General features: G+C 46.2%; 2 protein-coding genes across 3 annotated transcripts in view; one reads left to right on the top strand and one right to left on the bottom strand.

The window, feature by feature from the left end:
- Positions 1-7807, bottom strand: part of KYAT1 (kynurenine aminotransferase 1) — a 100006-nt gene extending 92199 nt beyond the window's left edge. The window contains exon 1 of one of the 2 annotated variants that reach the window (XM_063936504.1): positions 7705-7807. The gene's annotated coding sequence lies outside the window, so the exon portion shown is untranslated. The remainder of the gene's footprint in view (positions 1-7704) is intronic. The other variant, XM_063936506.1, reaches the window with a different exon arrangement.
- Positions 7808-7816: 9 nt separating this feature from the next.
- The window catches only part of LRRC8A (leucine rich repeat containing 8 VRAC subunit A), a 28058-nt gene continuing 16541 nt past the window's right edge, over positions 7817-19333 (top strand). Inside the window, exons 1-3 of the mRNA XM_063936502.1 lie at positions 7817-7960; positions 8909-9021; positions 13861-16018. Of these exons, the coding sequence (XP_063792572.1) occupies positions 13868-16018 (2151 nt within the window). The 5' untranslated portion in view covers positions 7817-7960; positions 8909-9021; positions 13861-13867. The remainder of the gene's footprint in view (positions 7961-8908; positions 9022-13860; positions 16019-19333) is intronic.

Below are 19333 nucleotides of genomic sequence, written 5' to 3'. Positions count from 1 at the left end.
GACACCTCCAGAGGGTTAGCCATTTTTTTCCCTGGCTGCCATTAGATAGCGCCTGACGGAGCAATAATGATATTGTTACATGTTGCTTGACACCTTGAGCTGAAAGGGGTCACCTAGCATATGCATGGCTAACTACTGGACAGGACTACTGTGAGGCGCCTTTAGCTATGAAATCACAGGAGCAAGGAAGGAATTATTCTCCTTTGTATTGAACCCAAAGCAGTAGAACATTCAAGTTCAACTTTTTAAAATAGCTGCACTAAGGCAGATGGAAGTACCAATAAAAAGCCAGTCCTGGAGATTACTGCCACATTAGTCCTACACAGTAGACCTGGGACACTGAGCAGAGCACGGGTTGAAGCCGGGGTTTCAGTACTTACCCTCTTTCACACATCGATGACGGACCCGGGATATTCCTTGGTCATCACCGTTTACACCCGAACCAGGTCTTTCAGTGACCCAGGTCTACCGGCTTTAAGTGGACGCTTGGAGATGATATCACTTCCAAGTGCTACTGTGCCCACCAATCAGCTCCTCTTAGACATGACCTGGGTCATTAAGACCTGGTTAATGCCTTTCAGACAGCAGGGTCGCAGACCCGGGACACACACGACAAGAGTCGGGTTTGTTCTCACAAGCCAAGACCAGGATCGAGCCGCAAACCCCGGCAAAAACCCGAGTACAAAGGCTACTGTGTGAAAGAGGTATTACAGACAGTCCAAAAATAGGATTTTAATACCTACCGGTAAATCCTTTTCTCCTAGTCCGTAGAGGATGCTGGGGACTCCAAAAGGACCATTGGGTATAGACGGGATCCGCAGGAGACATGGGCACACTATAAGACTTTGAATGGGTGTGAACTGGCTCCTCCCTCTATGCCCCTTCCCCAGACTTCAGTTATAGGAACTGTGCCCAGGGAGACGGACATTTAGAGGAAAAGGATTTATGTTAACCAAGGGTGAGAAACACACCAGCTCACACCTCAAAACACCGTAGAACATGGTATACAAGCAATACCAGTTAACATGAACTAAAAACAGCAACAATCTGAACATAACCGATACACAACCTTTGTGTAACAGAAACCAATAACCATCAATACAACTGCAAGTAACAGTCCGCACTGGGACGGGCGCCCAGCATCCTCTACGGACTAGGAGAAAAGGATTTACCGGTAGGTATTAAGATCCTATTTTCTCTCACGTCCTAGAGGATGCTGGGGACTCCAAAAGGACCATGGGGTCTGTACCAAAGCTCCAGACCGGGCGGAGAGTGCGGACGACTCTGCAGCACCGATTGAGCAAACATGAGGTCCTCATCAGCCAGGGTATCAAACTTGTAAAACTTAGCAAAAGTGTTTGAACCCGACCACGTAGCTGCTCGGCAAAGTTGGAGAGCCGAGACCCCTCGGGCAACCGCCCAAGATGAGCCCACCTTCCTGGTAGAATGGGCCTTCACTGACTTCGGCAACGGCAATCCACGCGTAGAATGAGCATGCTGAATCGTATTACAAATCCAGCGTGCAATGGTCTGCTTGGAAGCAGGATTTCCAATCTTGTTGGAAGCATACAGGACAAACAGAGCCTCTGTTTTCCTACTACACGCCGTTCTGGCGACATAAATTTTCAAAGCTCTTACGACCGAGAGATTTTGGCACCGCCACAGCATCCGTAGCCACAGGCACCACAATAGGTTGATTTATGTGAAACGAAGAAACCACCTTCGGCAGAAATTGTTGATGAGTCCTCAATTCCGCTCTATCCACATGGAAATCAAATAGGGGCTCTTGTGAGACAAAGCCGACAATTCCAACACCCGTCTGGCCGACGCCAAGGCCAAAAGCATGACCACTTTCCAAGTGAGAAATTCCAACTCAACCTTTCCCAAAGGTTCAAACCAGTGAGACATAAGAAATTGTAACACCACGTCAAGATCCCACGGTGCCACAGGTGGCACAAACGGAGGATGGATATGCAGCACTCCCTTCACGAAAGTCTGAACCTCTGGAAGAGCGGCCAATTCTTTTTGAAAGAAAATAGATAAAGCCGAAATCTGCACTTTAATGGAACCTAATTTCAGGCCTGCATCCACGCCTGCCTGCAAAAAATTGAGGAAACCACCCAGCTGAAACTCCTCCGTAGGAGCTTTCTTGGTTTCACACCAAGACACATACTTTCTCCAAATACTGTGATAATGCTTCGCCGTGACCTCCTTTCTAGCTTTAAGGAGAGTGGGGATGACTTCCCCGAGAATACCCTTTCGAGCTAGAATTTAGTGTTCAACCTCCACGCCATCAAACGCAGCCGCGGTAAGTCCTGGAAGACGCATGGCCCCTGCAGTAACAGATCCTCTCTGAGAGGAAGGGGCCAGGGATCTTCTATGATCAATTCCAGAAGATCTGGAAACCAGGCCCTCCGTGGCCAATCCGGAACGATGAGGACCGCCTGAACCCTTGTTCTTCTTATGATCCTCAACACTTTTGGAATGAGTGGAAGTGGAGGGAACACATATACCGACTGAAACACCCACGGAGTTACCAGGGCGTCCACTGCACTGGCTTGAGGGTCCCTTGACCTGGAACAATATCTCAGAAGTTTCTTGTTGAGGCGAGACGCCATCATGTCTTTTTGAGGAATTCCCCAACGACTTGTCACTTCTGCAAAAACCTCTTGATGAAGACCCTACTTTCCTGGATGGAGATCGTGTCTGCTGAGGAAGTCTGCTTCCCAGTTGTCCCCGCCCGGAAGGAAGACCGCCGACAGAGCGCTCACGTGCTTTTCCGCCCAGCAGAGAACTTTTGTGGCCTCCGCCATCGCCGCTCTGCTCTTTGTTCCGCCCTGGCGGTTTATGTACGCCACCGCTGTTACGTTGTCCGAATGAATCAGGACAGGTAGACCTCGAAGAAAGTGTTCCGCTTGCAGAAGACCGTTGTAAATGGCTCTCAATTCCAGAACGTTTATGTGCAGACAAGCTTCCTGGCTTGACCATTTTCCCTGAAAATGTTTTCCTTGTGTGACTGCTCCCAAGCCTCGGAGACTTGCATCCGTGGTCAGCAGGACCCAATCCTGGATCCCGAACCTGCGTCCCTCTAGGAGGTGAGAACTTTGAAGCCACCACAGGAGAGATATTCTGGTACGGGAAGATAGACTTATTTTCCAGTGCATGTGCAGGTGAGACCCGGACCACTTGTCCAACAGGTCCCACTGAAATACCCGGGCATGAAACCTGCCAAACGGAATGGCTTCATAAGCTGCCACCATCTTGCCCAGCACCCGAGTGCATTGATGAATCGATACCCTTGCCGGTTTCAGAATCTCCTTGACCATGGTCTGGATTTCCAGAGCTTTTTCCGCTGGGAGAAATACTCTCTGCAGTTCCGTGTCCAGAATCATGCCCAGGAAAGACAGCCGAGTTGTCGGAATCAACTGTGATTTTGGCAAATTTAGAATCCAACCATGTTGTTGCAGAGTCGTCAGGGAGAGTGCCACGTTTCTTAGCAACTGTTCCTTTGATCTCGCCTTTATCAGGAGATCGTCCAAGTACAGTATAATTGTGACACCCTGCTTGCGTAGGAGCACCATCATTTCCGCCATTACTTTGGTGAAGACCCTCGGGGCCGTGGAAAGACCAAACAGCAATGTCTGAAATTGGTAATGACAATCCTGCACCGCAAACCTCAGGAAAGCTTGATGTGGAGGATAAATTGGGACATGCAAGTAGGCATCTTTTATGTCGACTGACGCCATAAAATCCCCCCCTTCCAGACTGGAGATCACTGCTCGAAGAGATTCCATCTTGAACTTGAAAGTTTTCAAATACAGATTGAGGGATTTTAGGTTCAGGATCGGTCTGACAGAGCCATCCGGCTTTGGTACGTCAAAGAGGCTCGAATAAAACCCTTCTCCCCGTTGAGACAGGGGTACCGTGACAATGACACGCTGTTGACACAGCTTTAGTATCGCAGCACTCACTACTTCCCTTTCTGGGATAGAAACTGGCAAGGCTGATTTGAAAAATCGGTGGGCTGGCACCACCTGAAACTCCAGTTTGTACCCTTGGGACACTATGTCTAACACCCAAGGATCCAGGCCCGAGTCAAACCAGACCTGACTGAAGAGTTGGAGACGCGCTCCCACCGGTACGGACTCCCGTAGGGGATCCCCAGCGTCATGCGGTGGACTTGGCAGAAGCCGGGGAGGACTTCTGGTCCTAGGAGCCTGACACAGCAGGCGACCTTTTTCCCCTTCCTCTACCTTTAGAGGCAAGGAAGGAGGACCCTTGTCCTTTTTTGTATTTATTAGGCCGAAAGGACTGCATCTGATAATGGGGTGCCTTTTTCTGTTGTGCAGGAACATAAGGAAGAAAGGATGACTTACCCGCTGTAGCCGTAGACACCAGGTCAGCGAGGCCGTCACCAAACAAGACACTACCTTTATATGGGAGAGCTTCCATAGCTTACTTAGTCGGCATCAGCATTCCATTGATGCATCCACAGCGCTCTCCTGGCCGAGACTACAATGGCATTGGCCCTTGAGCCCAAGAGGCCAATATCCCTCACCGCATCCTTTAGGTAAGCTGCAGCGTCCCTGATATAACCGAGAGTCAAAAGAATGTTATCCCTATCTAGGGTACCCATGTCAGATGCCAAATTATCAGCCCACTTACCAATAGCACTACTCACCCATGCCGACGCCACGGCAGGTCTGAGCAGTGCACCCGTAGTGACATAAATGGACTTTAGGTCGTTTCCTGCTTACGATCCGAAGGGTCCTTAAGGGCAGCAGTGTCAGGAGACGGAAGCGCCACCTTCTTGGACAGCCGTGATAGAGCCTTGTCCACAATGGGAGAGGACTCCTACTTTTCCCTATCGTCAGAGGGGAAAGGATAAGCCATGAGAATTCTCTTGGGAATCTGCCACCTTTTATCAGGAGATTCCCAAGCTTTTTCACAAAGAGCGTTCAGTTCATGAGAGGGGGGAAACGTCACCTCAGGCTTCTTTCCCTTATACAAACAAACCCTTGTATCTGGAACAGCAGGCACTTCAGATATATGTAAAACATCTTTAATTGCCACAATCATGTACTGAATACTCTTAACCAATTTAGGATGTAAACTGGCCTCACTATAGTCGACACTGGAATCAGAGTCCGTGTCGGTATCCGAATCCGCCATCTGGGTAAATGAACGCTTTTGTGACCCTGAGGGGGCCTGTACCTGAGACAAGGCATCCTCCATGGATTTTCTCCACGTTTGTGTCTGAGAATCGGATTTATCCAGTCTTTTAGTCAACAACGCCACATTTGCATTCAATGTACTCAACACATTCACCCAATCAGCAGTCGGCGGTGCCGACAGAGTCACTCCCAACTCCTTATCTGCACCCCCAGCAACTTCCTCCGGGGAGGAGCACTCAGCCTCAGACATGTCGACACACACGTACCGACACGCACCAACACACTGGCTATGGGGGACAGACCCACAGGGAAGCCTGTTAGAGAAACACAGAGGGAGTTACCAGCTCACACCCCAGCGCCTATTTCAGTACTAAAAACAAATATCAGATGTCTGCGCTGTTCATAAAAGAGTTAATAGCACCAAATGAATGTGCCCCCCCCCCGTTTTGCTCCCTGTTACTTGTTCAGGAGAGTGGAGGTCTGGGCCAGCGTTCTCTGCAGCCTGTGAAGAGAAAATGGCGCTGGTAAGCTGTGAGGGCTAAGCCACGCCCCCTCACCGGCGCGCTGTAGTCCCGCTCAAACTGTCAATATTTATACTGGCGGGGGCTATATTTAGTGCCTAGGCACTTATAACATATATACTTGTGCCAGTTTTATCCTCCAGTAACATGCTCCCAAGTGCCGCCTGTGTGTGGGAGCATGGCGCGCAGCACGACCGCTGCGCGGTACCTCGTTACTGAAGTCTTCTGCTGTTACTGAAGTCTTCTGTACTTCTTTATACTCAGCCGGCTTCTTTCTTCTGGCTTCTGTGAGGGGGTTGACAGCGCGGCTCCGGGAACAAGCAGCTAGGCGCACCAAGTGATCGAACCCTCTGGAGCTAATGGTGTCCAGTAGCCTAAGAGGCAGAGCCTTTGAACTAAGAAGAAGTAGGTCTGACTTCTCTCCCCTCAGTCCCACGATGCAGGGAGCCTGTAGCCAGCAGGTCTCCCTGAAAATAAAAAACCTAACAAAAGTATTTTCAGAGAAAGTCAGGAGAGCTCCCCTAGTGTGTGTCCAGTCTCTCTGGGCACAGAATCTAACTGGGGTCTAGAGGAGGGGCATAGAGGGAGGAGCCAGTTCACACCCATTCAAAGTCTTATAGTGTGCCCATGTCTCCTGCGGATCCCGTCTATACCCCAGGGTCCTTTTGGAGTCCCCAGCATCCTCTAGGACGTAAGAGAAATAACAATACATTTTATTTATCTAGCACTTTTCTCCAGTAGGACTTAATGAGGTAAATTTACTTAAGCTTCTAAAACAGAGAATTGGTAATGTTGCCCATAGCAACCAATCAGATACTGTCTATTTCTCTATTGCCTTTTAGAAAATGATAGACATCATCTGATTGGATGCTATGGGCTACATCATAATTATCTGTTTTAGAAGCTTTAGTAAATTTACCACAATATCCCCAAGAGGGGGATGTATCAAGCCTTCTAAAGAGTGGAGAAGTTGCCATAGCAACCAATCAGGTTCTCGCTAGCATTTATAAACTACATACTATAAAATGATAGGTAGAGGCTCATCAGTTGCTATGGGCAACTTCTCCGTTTGTATACTTTTTTTACACTTTGGAAGGCTCAATACATAGCCTAAAAATGCTTTGACTGTAGCTCGAAGCCCTAAAAAGGGCGAAGAACGTAAACGTTTTTTAAAATCTACCACTGCCTGGATGATGCAATAGTTTATTCTCAGACTTGAGCCAGGCAGCGGGAGATATGTAACAGCAGCTCAAGTGGAAGTAACACTCTCATCATGACCAAGTACTGCGTAAAATAGTTATAAAACGTAAACCTGTCCTTTAACAAGAAAAATAAAACAATAACTCCATGCAATGTGCAATAATTAAACATAAAAGCATATATACCATTCATTCATTCATTAATTTTTTTTTATTTTTTTTTTAAAGTGGTAATGGGGAAATTGAAGCGTAAAACATTATACTCTAATCATTGCTCCCCACTGTTAGACTACATTGTGAATCTGCTGCTTGGTGCTACCCTGCAAAAGCTTTTGTTAACCTAATACTTACTTTTCCACTTGTGGTTGAAGGTGTAGTGTAATGTACAAATAACTGTCATAATTCCTGTGTAAAATGCAGACTATAACAGAAACAGTGAGAGACCCATCTGTCACAGCGCCCCCCGCCTGTGGCCGAATATAGACCTGCAGGAGAAGTGTCGTCTGCACCACATGCTGGATGATCCAGATTTCTGCACTATAGCCCTTTAAACTGAGACACTCATGAATTACACAGGTTCTGTGGCTGGCTGACTTCAAGCCTGCATGTCACCTGGTTTTAATCAGCCACAGAACCTGTGTAATTCATGAGCGTCCCAGTTTAAAGGGATAGTATGGTAAGCCTAACTATCCCTCCTTTTACCCCCACGCCCATAGGCACACCTCACTCAGCTACTGCAGGGTGGTAACAACGCAGAGACTGGGAAAAACATTATACACCAGCACTAGTATAATGAATTAGGCAAAGTACCTTGGCATGAATCGCCCACAGATGACGGCGACATACACTCTACTCCTGCCAGGAACAAAGATGGCGGCAGGCGCATCCTGTCACTCCTCCCCCAAATGTGTTTGTCCGCGGCCGGATACCGGCTCCCAGCCCCAGCCCCAGCCCCAGCCCCAGGGATACCGGGCTGCTCCCGGGACTAGGCGTCACTTCCGGGGTGGGAATGTGGCGTGCTGCAGAGGGGAGACGAGAGAGGACCGGCCACAGCCCGGGACATCAGGTGAGGGCAAGGGAACCGGCCCGCAGCTCGCCGGAGACGGGCACTGGCATGGCAGGGTAGGAACAGGGGGACAGTCATAGTCGAGAGGAATGTATATCTATATTATCTATATGTAATATCTTTCTATATCTGTGTGTCTGTAACTGGGTGTGTGTGTGTGTGTATATATATATATATATATATATATATATATATATATATATAAAAAAAATAATAATAATGTGGGGGTATGTGTGTGTATATATATATATATATATGGTGAAAGAACGAGGCGGCACTCTGGAGACTTTGGTGAAGCGGTGTACTCTGTCAGGTGAGACTTTATCTGATAAAGTCTCACCTGACAGAGTACACCGCTTCACCAAAGTCTCCAGAGTGCCGCCTCGTTCTTTCACCTTATATATATGCAGACTATCGGGTCTGTTCGGGAGGGCACCGGAGCGTGAGCCTTGCTCCACTAGCCCACGGGAGAGTGCCAGACATATTTTTTCTATATATATATATATATATATATATATATATATATATATATATAATATATATATATATATATATATATATATATATACACATATATATACACACACCACACCCCCGTATTCCCTTATTGCAGTGTGTGACTGGTTATCCTCCCCTCCTGCCTGCACCAGCCTCACATTGTAATGCACCAGTCTTTGTCCGTGCTGGGTGGTCCCCCATGGTGGTCCCTCTTTTTCTCTGACACCTCTCCTGCTGCTGTGGTGTGGAAGTGGTTACTCACAGTGTGAGTGACATTCATGTCATCCCTTTATGATAACTGAATACCCATAACACAGTGATTTAGGTAGATCACTGTGGTGTCAGGGAACTAGCACAAGATTAGTTACCGCCTCTATATTACCATGTATAGATTCAGAAATACCTTGTGGTATAATCCTGCTTTAATATATTGTTTCTTCCTTTATAAAGGTATATTTGCTCCCATGGAGTTAAGGATCTGTGAATATAACCGGATCATTAGCGCTTTACGCCCGCTGTGTCACACCCAGCTACAGCATAGATAGCACTGTCTCTAAGCCAAGGTAAGTGGGTCCATTGAGGGAGGCAGCCAGCGTCTCATGTGTCTGCAATCTGAGACCTGGTGGTGGTGCTTTCCTTACAGGGTTTATGTCTGACCAGACGTGTGCAGGTCCAGCTGACTCAGCAGTGTACTCCACCACTCAATGGCAGTATAGCGCTGTTCCTGTATGTGTGCCAGCGTATCCAGGGCAAACATAAGCAAATCACTGTTAATGTCTTACTTCGGTGTTTGGAAACTGCTGGCTTGGTATTTGGCAGAATCATATAATTATCTTTAAGTAATGCTGTTCTAAGATATGTTTTTAAATCATTTTAATAGTACATCAGTACGCTAACGGTATTGCCGGTTCCTGTCATGTCCAGTACAGTTTAAGAACACAGAATAGGTGTCTCCACTGAATGTAGATGACCAGTGCCCTTTAATTCATCTGCTGCCTTATACAGTATATGAAAAATAGCCTGCATGGTATTCATGTGAAAACCAAAGTACCTCAAAAGAATGCTGTGTTGCAAATTTTCCTTTTAATGAACCAACATACTGTAGATTGATACCACTGCCCCAGGGGTAATATATGTTACCTGCTGCTATACTATATCTGTGATTGTAGTGGACAAACTGATGCCATTAGGTCATCAGACAAATCTAGGATGCAGCATACTATGCAAAGGACTATGGGAAAAGATATACTAGCTGGAATCTACAGCATTTCTCTTGTCCTGACCACCAGTGCCGTAGTATAGTTGGGTCTTTTCCCTGTTTAGACAGCTCCGCGACTCTTCAGTTCTCGTTCTTTATAGAATCATATTATGACAAGTATATACGTGTCTCAGAATGCAGTGTGTTCTATTTCTGTTGCATTTGTATGTGGAAAATCCATTCATCTAAAATCTTAGTGCATCAGCAGCACATATCCGCTGTTGATACGTTAAACGAAGCTTGAGTGTGCATCTTTCCTTATGGCCGTCAATGCTCATTCTTTGGGGGAAATGCAATTGTGTTTGGTTTTATTTTGCAGCTTCCATTTAAAATGATGGGAGCTATTGAATTGTTTGCACCTCTGGGTGTGAGCTACTGGTCGTCCATTGCTTATCGCACATGTCACGCCCAAATTCACTGGGTTTATACTCTCTACGTGCCTAAACGCCTTTACATGCATACTGCTACCTCAGGGGAGTGGGAGCAGAAATAATGGACGCTTGCAGTAAGCGCCACAAACAATTGAATAGCGGGACAGAAGCTACAATCGTGATAAAAGGGGTGGTATACAGATGAAACCCACTGTAAATGTACCTGTTTCTGTACAGAAGTTTATCTTTCAGTATGCCTTTTATTCTTTAAAAGTTGTATTTCAACAGTGGTTGGTGAGCCATAGATTTTTCCAAAGTCCTCTCTCTTACAACACTCTACAAAGTAGTTATGTGACCAGGAAGGCTTGTTCCTCAGTATGGATTTCCTCCCCCTCTGTTTACTTTACTCACTGACTTGTGAAATGTTCCTTTGGCTGAATGTTGGTTCTGCACAAGACGCTGACATGTGTAGGTGACAGAGAGTGTTGGACAAGGAGGAGGCATTATAGAGGAACCCTGTGTATGTTGCTTCGGTTCTCCTGGGTGATGTGGGAGAGGGATAATTTTAGCATCATTTCTTGTGTGGCGATCCAATGAGAATTCAAATTTCCTGTTACTTTTTTTTTATTTTTATTTTTATTGTAGACGCTATGAAAATCCCACTTTCTGCAATAAGTAATGATTTGTCGGTGAATCTGGGATTTTTGGACTTTTACAGATCTTTTTTTGTTGTTGTTGCATGTGGAAGACAAAATACAAAATTAAACTTAGATGCTGTCAATAAAGGATGTTTTTATACGGTTACATTTTAGGTGGGAAGGGACCGGGTGATAGGTAGCCCTTTGTCCTCCTAAATAAAGACACCTTTATTGCGAATGACTTCTGTTGCCTTCGGGTTACTTTTCTCCCATTTAGATTGACTACGTCTCTTTATATTAGTTACGTAAACGTTTTTATATTCCATTCCCGGCCTATTAGTCAGAGCTATGAACAGGCAAATCCAGCCTGTTTGGTAACACAAGAATCCTGTGTCTTGGCATTCTGGCAGGGTGTTGGGGTCAGCTAGTGCGTGGCTGGCAGAAGTATTGAAGCACAGTGACTTAGAGTCTGCAGTCGCTGATAGCAGAGGATAATAGCGAGCACTCAGCAGTGTAAATACAGTGTCAGGTTCTAGATTTGTGAGCGTTAGGATTGGATCACCTAATCTGGCATTATGCTTAGTGACTGAGCGATGTCTTTCTCTTAGCGCTTGCCAGTTTGAGAACTGTGACGGGACATCACAGAAAGTCCGGCGGTCCGGGTGTATGTGCTGCCAGGGCCTGCTTTGTGTCAGAGCAAGCGGAGATCATACTGTTTATGTTCCTACCATCCTGCTCCCTGCTACATTATCCCTCAGTCATTTGTTCCTGTCATCTGAGCTTGCAGCAGTATAAGGCAATGTAGATTCAGTCTCCAAACGCCATCATAGGGCAGTACAGCGCAGTGGTAAGTCGGAGAATGCCTGTTCTCCTGGACTAAACAGGGTGTTCTGTCCGGAGAACCGGCATTCTTCGACTTAAGTGCCTGGGGCGACGCTGTTTCCGCCGTGCTAAGGGCAGAAATAAACATTGCGCTGGCATTTTTGATGAATTTCTACTCGCACCCCTCCGGGGGGGCGAGAAGACATCCCGTCGCCGGATGTCACAGGATGCTGTATTGAATAGCCCAGGGAGCTAATTCCAGGCGCTATTCAACAGTCATCGAATTGAATGGTGCCTTTTATAGACTATTACGTTTAATAGGATCCAGCTGCTATGGCCGGGATGTTATGGAGTCTGAGTTCACCCGATGTGCAGGATGCTGGCTGATTGCTGACTTTTTTTTTTTTTTTTTAAAGGGGCAATCATTTACAAGGCATTTAATTGGGGGGAGGGGTGGGGGGGAGCTTATACTGCACTCCCTAATTTTAAATATAAAGGGACCTCAATCATATTGGATGTGCACCCTGATGCGCAACTTACCGATGTTTGGTACGAACTGGAGAGATGTTGCCGCTGTTTACAAGGAGGGAGCAGGCCAGGGATCTCTGTTGCATGGAGATTTCCTGGTCTCTGCCACAGGCGACTTGCGCGTCTCCATGGGTGCCGCAAGCCGCTTGAAAGTGAGTGATCCAATGTCTGTGTCCTAGGACGCAGCTCAGATCACTACTGCAGCAGGAGGCATCTACGTGTGATAGACACCTCCTGATGCATCATCATCCAGCGCAACTCCATCCACATCTGAATGACCCTCAATGAGAGGTTCTATCATACTGAGACATAGAAAAAAAAGAGAAAATGCAGGTGTACACTCTAGGTACTAAACACTACTACACTAATTAGTAAACTCTGCAATATAACAGTGAAATTCAGGTGCTTAGCATAATTTTGTCCAAAGATATGGGCCCACCAACCGCAACCAGGTGACCTCATCTGGTGGGTCCCTTACATTCCTAAAGTTCAAGTCCAGAGCACGGGTTTGCTGGCCTGAAGTACCAATGTAGGTTCTATTAAAGGACCCCATGTATAATGGGTTCTCCAGGGAGGGTTAAAATATGACCCCAAGAATAGAGCTACGTGGCCAGTTGCCTGTTTTAGCCATCTCTGTTTTATAAATGTCAGAGCGCATGCCAAGGGTGCACATGTCAAGTAGCCACACACTTCTTGCATAAAATACCATTTATTGTGCTGCTATTTTTGGGGTTTTGCTTATTTAGACATTCCTTTGTAGCAATATCTCTACTGCAAATATTTTCTGTCCAAGCGCATTATGCCAGTGACTGCAGTCACAGTAACTTTGGTGGTATGGGCAGTGGCATCCCAAGAATCCCAGCAGTAATACGTTATGGGCACTGCTTGTAAATTTGCTATTAAGGATGCTAGTGCTATATTTACCAGTTAGTGGCTTGGTCCACTGAAAGGTGACCTTCTGCGTGCCTCTGAATGACATGATTCCGCCCGCATACCAGTGCTGTGTGGGAAGTCTGTCTGTTAACCCCGGCAATCTCCTAGGATTCTCTTACATCTATACAAAGAATATATGTTTAAAAGGACACACCTCCTACTTGAATTAGTCCTGGTTAATGAATTAACTCATCTGTATGGGGTTTTGTTACATTGTTTCCAGCGCATATAATTTGTGTATAGCAGCCTAGCTTGTCAACTGGGGTAGGCATGTTGGATCTTGTAGTTCATCAACTGCAGTGCCGCAGACCTTCATAGCAATATCCTGTGTACACTCTAGTATTGTAGGGGTTAATGTAGAAGAGACTGTCCCCTGCCAATAGACATGTTATTCCCAGCCCAAGCGTGTGGTTTCCTGTCAATGATATCTCCTATGCAGCTGTTTATATCATTTTATTATTCTTTTGTGGCGTAAAATGACTGTCCTGTTTGGGTTTTATTGAGCCTACTTCCCCACTCTGGACAAAGGGCTACAGCAAATCAGTGTGTTATTTTCAGGCCCTTGGTTACGGTGATGCTAAAGTCTCTGAAGTTTGTGTTTCCCAGTCCTTGTGGTGGGATGTTAAAACCAAATCCTATTTGAAGTATCCTTGTTAATCAAATTCCAGTGGGGGTGGGTGGAATGTGCCAAATTTCTGTATTTGCTTATCTGACATTTTTTGGGGGAGGTTATGTGTTTTCTAAGAGCTCGTTGTGGCTTTTCTTACCATTTGCAGAGTTATAAATAGACATTGAGCTTGCATTCTGGGATTCTGCACTGTAGTGAAACCTCTTGTGTTTGCTCGTTTCCAGGTGAGCCATGATTCCTGTGACAGAGCTCCGGTATTTTGCAGACACCCAGCCGGCTTACCGTATCCTGAAACCATGGTGGGATGTCTTCACCGACTACATCTCCATCGTTATGCTCATGATTGCTGTGTTTGGAGGCACACTACAGGTCACTCAGGACAAGATGATATGCCTTCCGTGTAAATGGGTCACTCACGACAGCTGCAATGATTCCTACAGGGCCTGGACACCGGTAGAAGCTGAATATGCCAACACCAGCTTGGTGCCTCCACCTGAGTTAGGGCCCACGGGCATAAAGTACGACCTGGATAGACATCAGTACAACTACGTTGATGCAGTGTGCTATGAGAACCGGCTTCACTGGTTTGCAAAGTATTTCCCCTACCTTGTGTTGTTACACACGTTGATCTTCCTGGCGTGCAGCAACTTTTGGTTCAAGTTCCCCCGAACCAGCTCCAAATTAGAGCATTTCGTCTCCATACTGCTTAAATGCTTTGACTCACCTTGGACTACACGGGCCCTGTCTGAAACTGTCGTGGAGGAAAGTGATCCCAAACCTACCGGGGGAAAGATGAATGGCTCAGTGGACAAAAAGTCTTCCACAGCCAGTGAAGACGTTGAAGCCACCGTGCCCATGCTCCAAAGGAGTAAGTCAAGGGTGGAGCAGGGAATTGTTGATAGGTCGGAGACGGGATTGCTGGATAAAAAGGAGGGGGAGCAGGCAAAAGCCTTGTTTGAAAAGGTGAAGAAGTTTAGGACACATGTTGAAGAAGGCGATATAGTATACAGGCTGTATATGCGACAAACAATTATTAAAGTAATTAAGTTTATTCTAATACTCTGCTACACTGTGTATTATGTCAGCAGCATCACCTTTGATGTGGACTGCAAGGTGGACATTGAGAGCCTCACTGGTTATCGGATGTATCGCTGTGCCCACCCGCTGGCCACACTTTTCAAAATCTTAGCTTCTTTTTACATCAGCCTGGTGGGTTTCTATGGTCTGGTCTGCGTGTACACACTCTGGTGGATGCTGAGACGATCCCTAAAAAAATACTCCTTCGAGTCCATCCGAGAGGAGAGCAGCTACAGTGACATCCCGGATGTCAAGAACGACTTTGCTTTCATGCTGCACCTCATAGACCAGTACGATCCACTGTATTCCAAGCGCTTTGCCGTCTTTTTGTCCGAAGTGAGCGAGAACAAGCTGAGACAACTTAACCTCAATCACGAGTGGACATTGGACAAGCTACGCCAACGCATCACCAAGAACTCTCAGGACAAACTCGAGTTGCACCTTTTCATGTTAAGTGGGATACCGGACACTGTGTTTGACCTGGTGGAGCTGGAGGTGCTGAAACTGGAACTAATACCTGATGTCACCATTCCTCCTAGTATTGCCCAGCTCACTGGATTAAAGGAACTCTGGCTGTACCACACAGCTGCTAAAATTGAGGCACCAGCTCTTGCCTTCCTCAGAGAGAATCTGAAGTCATTACACATCAAATTCACAGATATCAAGGAGATTCCGTTGTGGATCTATAGCTTGAAAACACTCGAGGAGCTGCACTTGACTGGTAACTTGAGTGCCGAGAACAATAGGTACATAGTCATTGATGGTCTCAGAGAGCTAAAGAGGCTGAAAGTGTTGAGACTGAAGAGTAATCTTACTAAATTACCGCAGGTGGTGACTGATGTAGGTGTCCATCTGCAGAAGCTTTCGGTCAACAATGAGGGCACCAAATTGATGGTGCTGAACAGTCTTAAAAAAATGGTGAACCTAACTGAGCTGGAGCTAGTTCGCTGTGACTTGGAAAGGATCCCTCACTCCATTTTTAGCCTCCACAACCTTCAGGAAATTGATTTGAAGGACAATAATTTGAAGACTATTGAGGAGATCATCAGCTTTCAGCACTTGCACAGACTGACCTGCCTGAAGCTCTGGTACAACCATATTGCCTACATACCCATTCAGATTGGCAATCTGGCAAACCTTGAGCGACTTTACCTTAACCGGAATAAGATAGATAAAATACCAACACAGCTATTTTTCTGCCGAAAACTCCGACATCTGGACCTGAGCCACAATACTCTAAGTGGCATCCCACCGGATATTGGGCAACTGCAGAACTTGCAGTATTTCGCTGTAACTGCTAACCACGTGAGTATCTGTCATTCACAATTGTTGTAGGTTGTACAGTACTTAGAATTGTTTTCTGACCCTTCACCAAGGAAGCTACATTGATCATTACCGATGTCTTAATACACGTATCCTGTTTGCCCAATGCTGTGCATCTTTTCCTCAATTTTGCGTCTTAGTTCGTGTATAGGGAGAAATCACTTGGTTAGGGGCTTTTAGCTCATGGGTTAAGTGCCCACAGAAATTCAGTTATATCCCACGGTAAGACATAGTTTCCTGGATACGTGTCCGTTGCTATGCAATTACCGCGCATATTAACCCCCGAGGGTGCACTCCAGAGGTGTGGGCAGTAATTGAATAATCTGGGCTCTTAACCTGGGAGCTAGAATCCTACAGTAACTCCCGTGACTAATTTGAATTCCCCCCCCCCCCCCCCCCCCCCCGCCCCCATAGTGTACTAGCTACTTAGTATTCATTTAAAGCATAATGATTCCTGGTGTTGGTCAATTGTGTAGGACTTTTGCCTATTTGCACAGCTGTCTAGTTTAAACCATGGTAAACCAAATTTCTTTTTGTTTTTAGCCACTCTGTTCTTTTTATTTTTTAATTATGCTGTAGCAGAAAAGTGACAAAACACCCAAAGGAACAAATCAAAGTGTCGACCATTTCCACCATGTCAACGTTTTGACCCTGTCGACCTTTCTAGTCTACCTTTTCCATGTCAACCTTTTGACTCCATTAAGCTAATTTATATCGACCGCTAGTGGTCGACCTATTGACTGTAGACTTTTTTATTTTTTTTTATTTTGTGTGTAGATCTAATGATCCACACTCAGCATCGGCTCCACAAACTCCTCAAGTAACGGTCTTCTAGGACAGGAGAATGCCACAACTAACATTCTCAATCTGAAAGTGTAAACAGCTCCAACAAATTACAGGGGCAATACACAGAAAAAACATGTTTTAATCTTCTTCATGTTCATTTCAGTTCAAAAACTTCATTCCTATTGAGATGTCTCTGAGTGTACATTGTATGTGTAGTCTATCTACATATATTCAGATGTCATAGGAATAATGGGCCCAACACACGGGCCATTTTCCGCCGAGGTGGACGGCGGATGAACCGGCGGTGGGGGGGGGGGTTATTCACACCCTGGTGTCACCCGGCCCCATAGCCCTGCGTTCAAGTATGGACGATCTTGTCCATATTGGCTTGCATGTATAAACGAGCCGGCACCAACGATGAATGAGCGCAGGTCCGTTCATTAATGAGCAATATTGTTAATATCGCTCAGTGTAATCAGTAAGTGTGTAGGGCCCTTAATAAGTAGTAAAAAATTGGTTTTATTGAAAGATATAAAAGCGATTCAATTGTTGCTCTGTTTGCTAGTTAAGGCGCCTGTCATCCCCGGGTTTAGCCGTACAAAGCGACTAAACCCATCTAAAAAGCATGAATGAGCGTCCAAAGTCCGTGTTTGTGCACCCAAACTATGCACTTTTTAACACTTTTTTTTTTTTTTTCCTGCACCAACTTCTGAGAAAAAAATGTGTCTGCCGTGGCTAATGGTCATTTATCGGTCAACAATTGAATAGCTCCGATAGACACCCATTCATTCAGATGGTTAGCAGGTGGCGCGTGCCACAATTGATTTGGCCCCATAGTGTACTACAGGTACTTTTTGTAAAAGAATTATTATAAAGAAGCATGTTCAGAATAACAATGCATGGCTCAGGTCACTCACATCAGATCTGTCTCTTGACTTTCAACACTAGATTATGCTAAGTTTTCTTCAGTTTTGCTTTTTAGTTCACTTACGGGGTCCATTTATCAATAATTATCTTAGCATGCGATCTGGGTGCGATATTAGCGCCCAAAATCACATTGCAAGATGCAGTTACACAGCCAAGATACATTCGGAGCCAGGGCTCCTGCGCATGTGTTCACTTCAGTGTCGAGACTCCTGCATATGCTTGCTCCGCTGACCACGCATACGTGACCACCATTGCAGGGGAACAGTTTTTTTCCCCAGGGAATAATCTGCAAATATTTATTGATAAATGGGTAATTTAGAATTAGTTATTTAGCGCTGCTACATTGCAAAGTCTATGGTGCGCTAAACAGACCTTTTTGTCACAATTTGGGGAAAGGGGTATGTGGCCATTTCTGTGGTTTTGTTTTTTTATTTTCTTGGGAACAAAATCTAGTACAAGTCAACTGGCTATATTGAGCGTTATCTTTTATATCTGGAGAAACCTTAATGTGATTCTTGCTAGTTTGCAGTTGGGAATGTGTCATGTTTCTCCACTATGATAAAGTAGTTGCAAAAGACAGATGCAATAAGTGTATGTGTTTTCTAGTTTATTCAGACAAGTAAATGTGATATTCAAGACCGGCACTGTGTAGAGCAGCTCAAGTAACACAAATGTAACAAATAAATCAAGAGTATACAAGTGCTATGTGTAAGAATGTAACTGTTAACAATAATTAAACATAAAAGGGGAATTCAATTGTTTTATAGCGCCCGATCTCACGTCTAAAGTGATGGGAGATTGCGGGGCGATATTCAATTGCCCCCCGATATTGCGTGGATTGCGCCCATTAGAGACAAAGCACCTAAACCCAACTAAACTTATGGCCGCAAAGCGAAAAGTCCCTGTGGCTGGAGACCCCCTGACCACATGGTTAATGGCGGCCGTGGCACTTAAGGGGTTAACCCTCCGTGTCCAGCGTCCTTTTTAGCAGGGAAAATAGGTGCTTGGCACCAATTTTAAATGTGATTATGGAGCTAGGCGCCGGGTACTTAAAACTATATTTAAATGTTTATTTTAAAAATGACTGACGCGCCACAGTCCCGGACCTCTCTGGCGGCCACGGCGATGTGTGTTAACTGCCGGCACGCCCAGGAAGAGAGGGAGCACCTATAGCCGGGAACCAAGTCCCGGAGTTGCAGGGCTTTGTGTGCCAGCAGCTGGGGACCGGGGTCTCTGCTTTCGGCACCCCCAGCATCAGTGCGGCAGAGAGGCAGAAAGCCGCGGCAGCCAGGATGGTGTTCCGAGCTGCCGGGCTTTAGAGGGAGAGTGCTGTACGACGCGGAGGCTGGGAGACCAGGGCCTCTGGCTCCCGGTGCGCTGCGCCAGGGAGAAAGGAGCCGCAGCTGCCCAGTCTGAGCCTCACATAGGAGGACTGGGACCTCCGGCTCCCAGTGCTGCGAGGCTGGGCAGGGAGATGCACCACAGCCCCGTATCACTACCGGGGGGCTGCAGCAAGACAGAGGGGCAAGACAGAGCGTCGTATGTAGGTGGCACCGGAGTAGCTGGCCCCTGTGCAGCGCTAGG

Source organism: Pseudophryne corroboree, chromosome 8 (assembly GCF_028390025.1).
Source record: "Pseudophryne corroboree isolate aPseCor3 chromosome 8, aPseCor3.hap2, whole genome shotgun sequence".
NCBI lineage: Eukaryota > Metazoa > Chordata > Amphibia > Anura > Myobatrachidae > Pseudophryne > Pseudophryne corroboree.
This window is presented reverse-complemented; position numbering and strand designations above follow the sequence as displayed.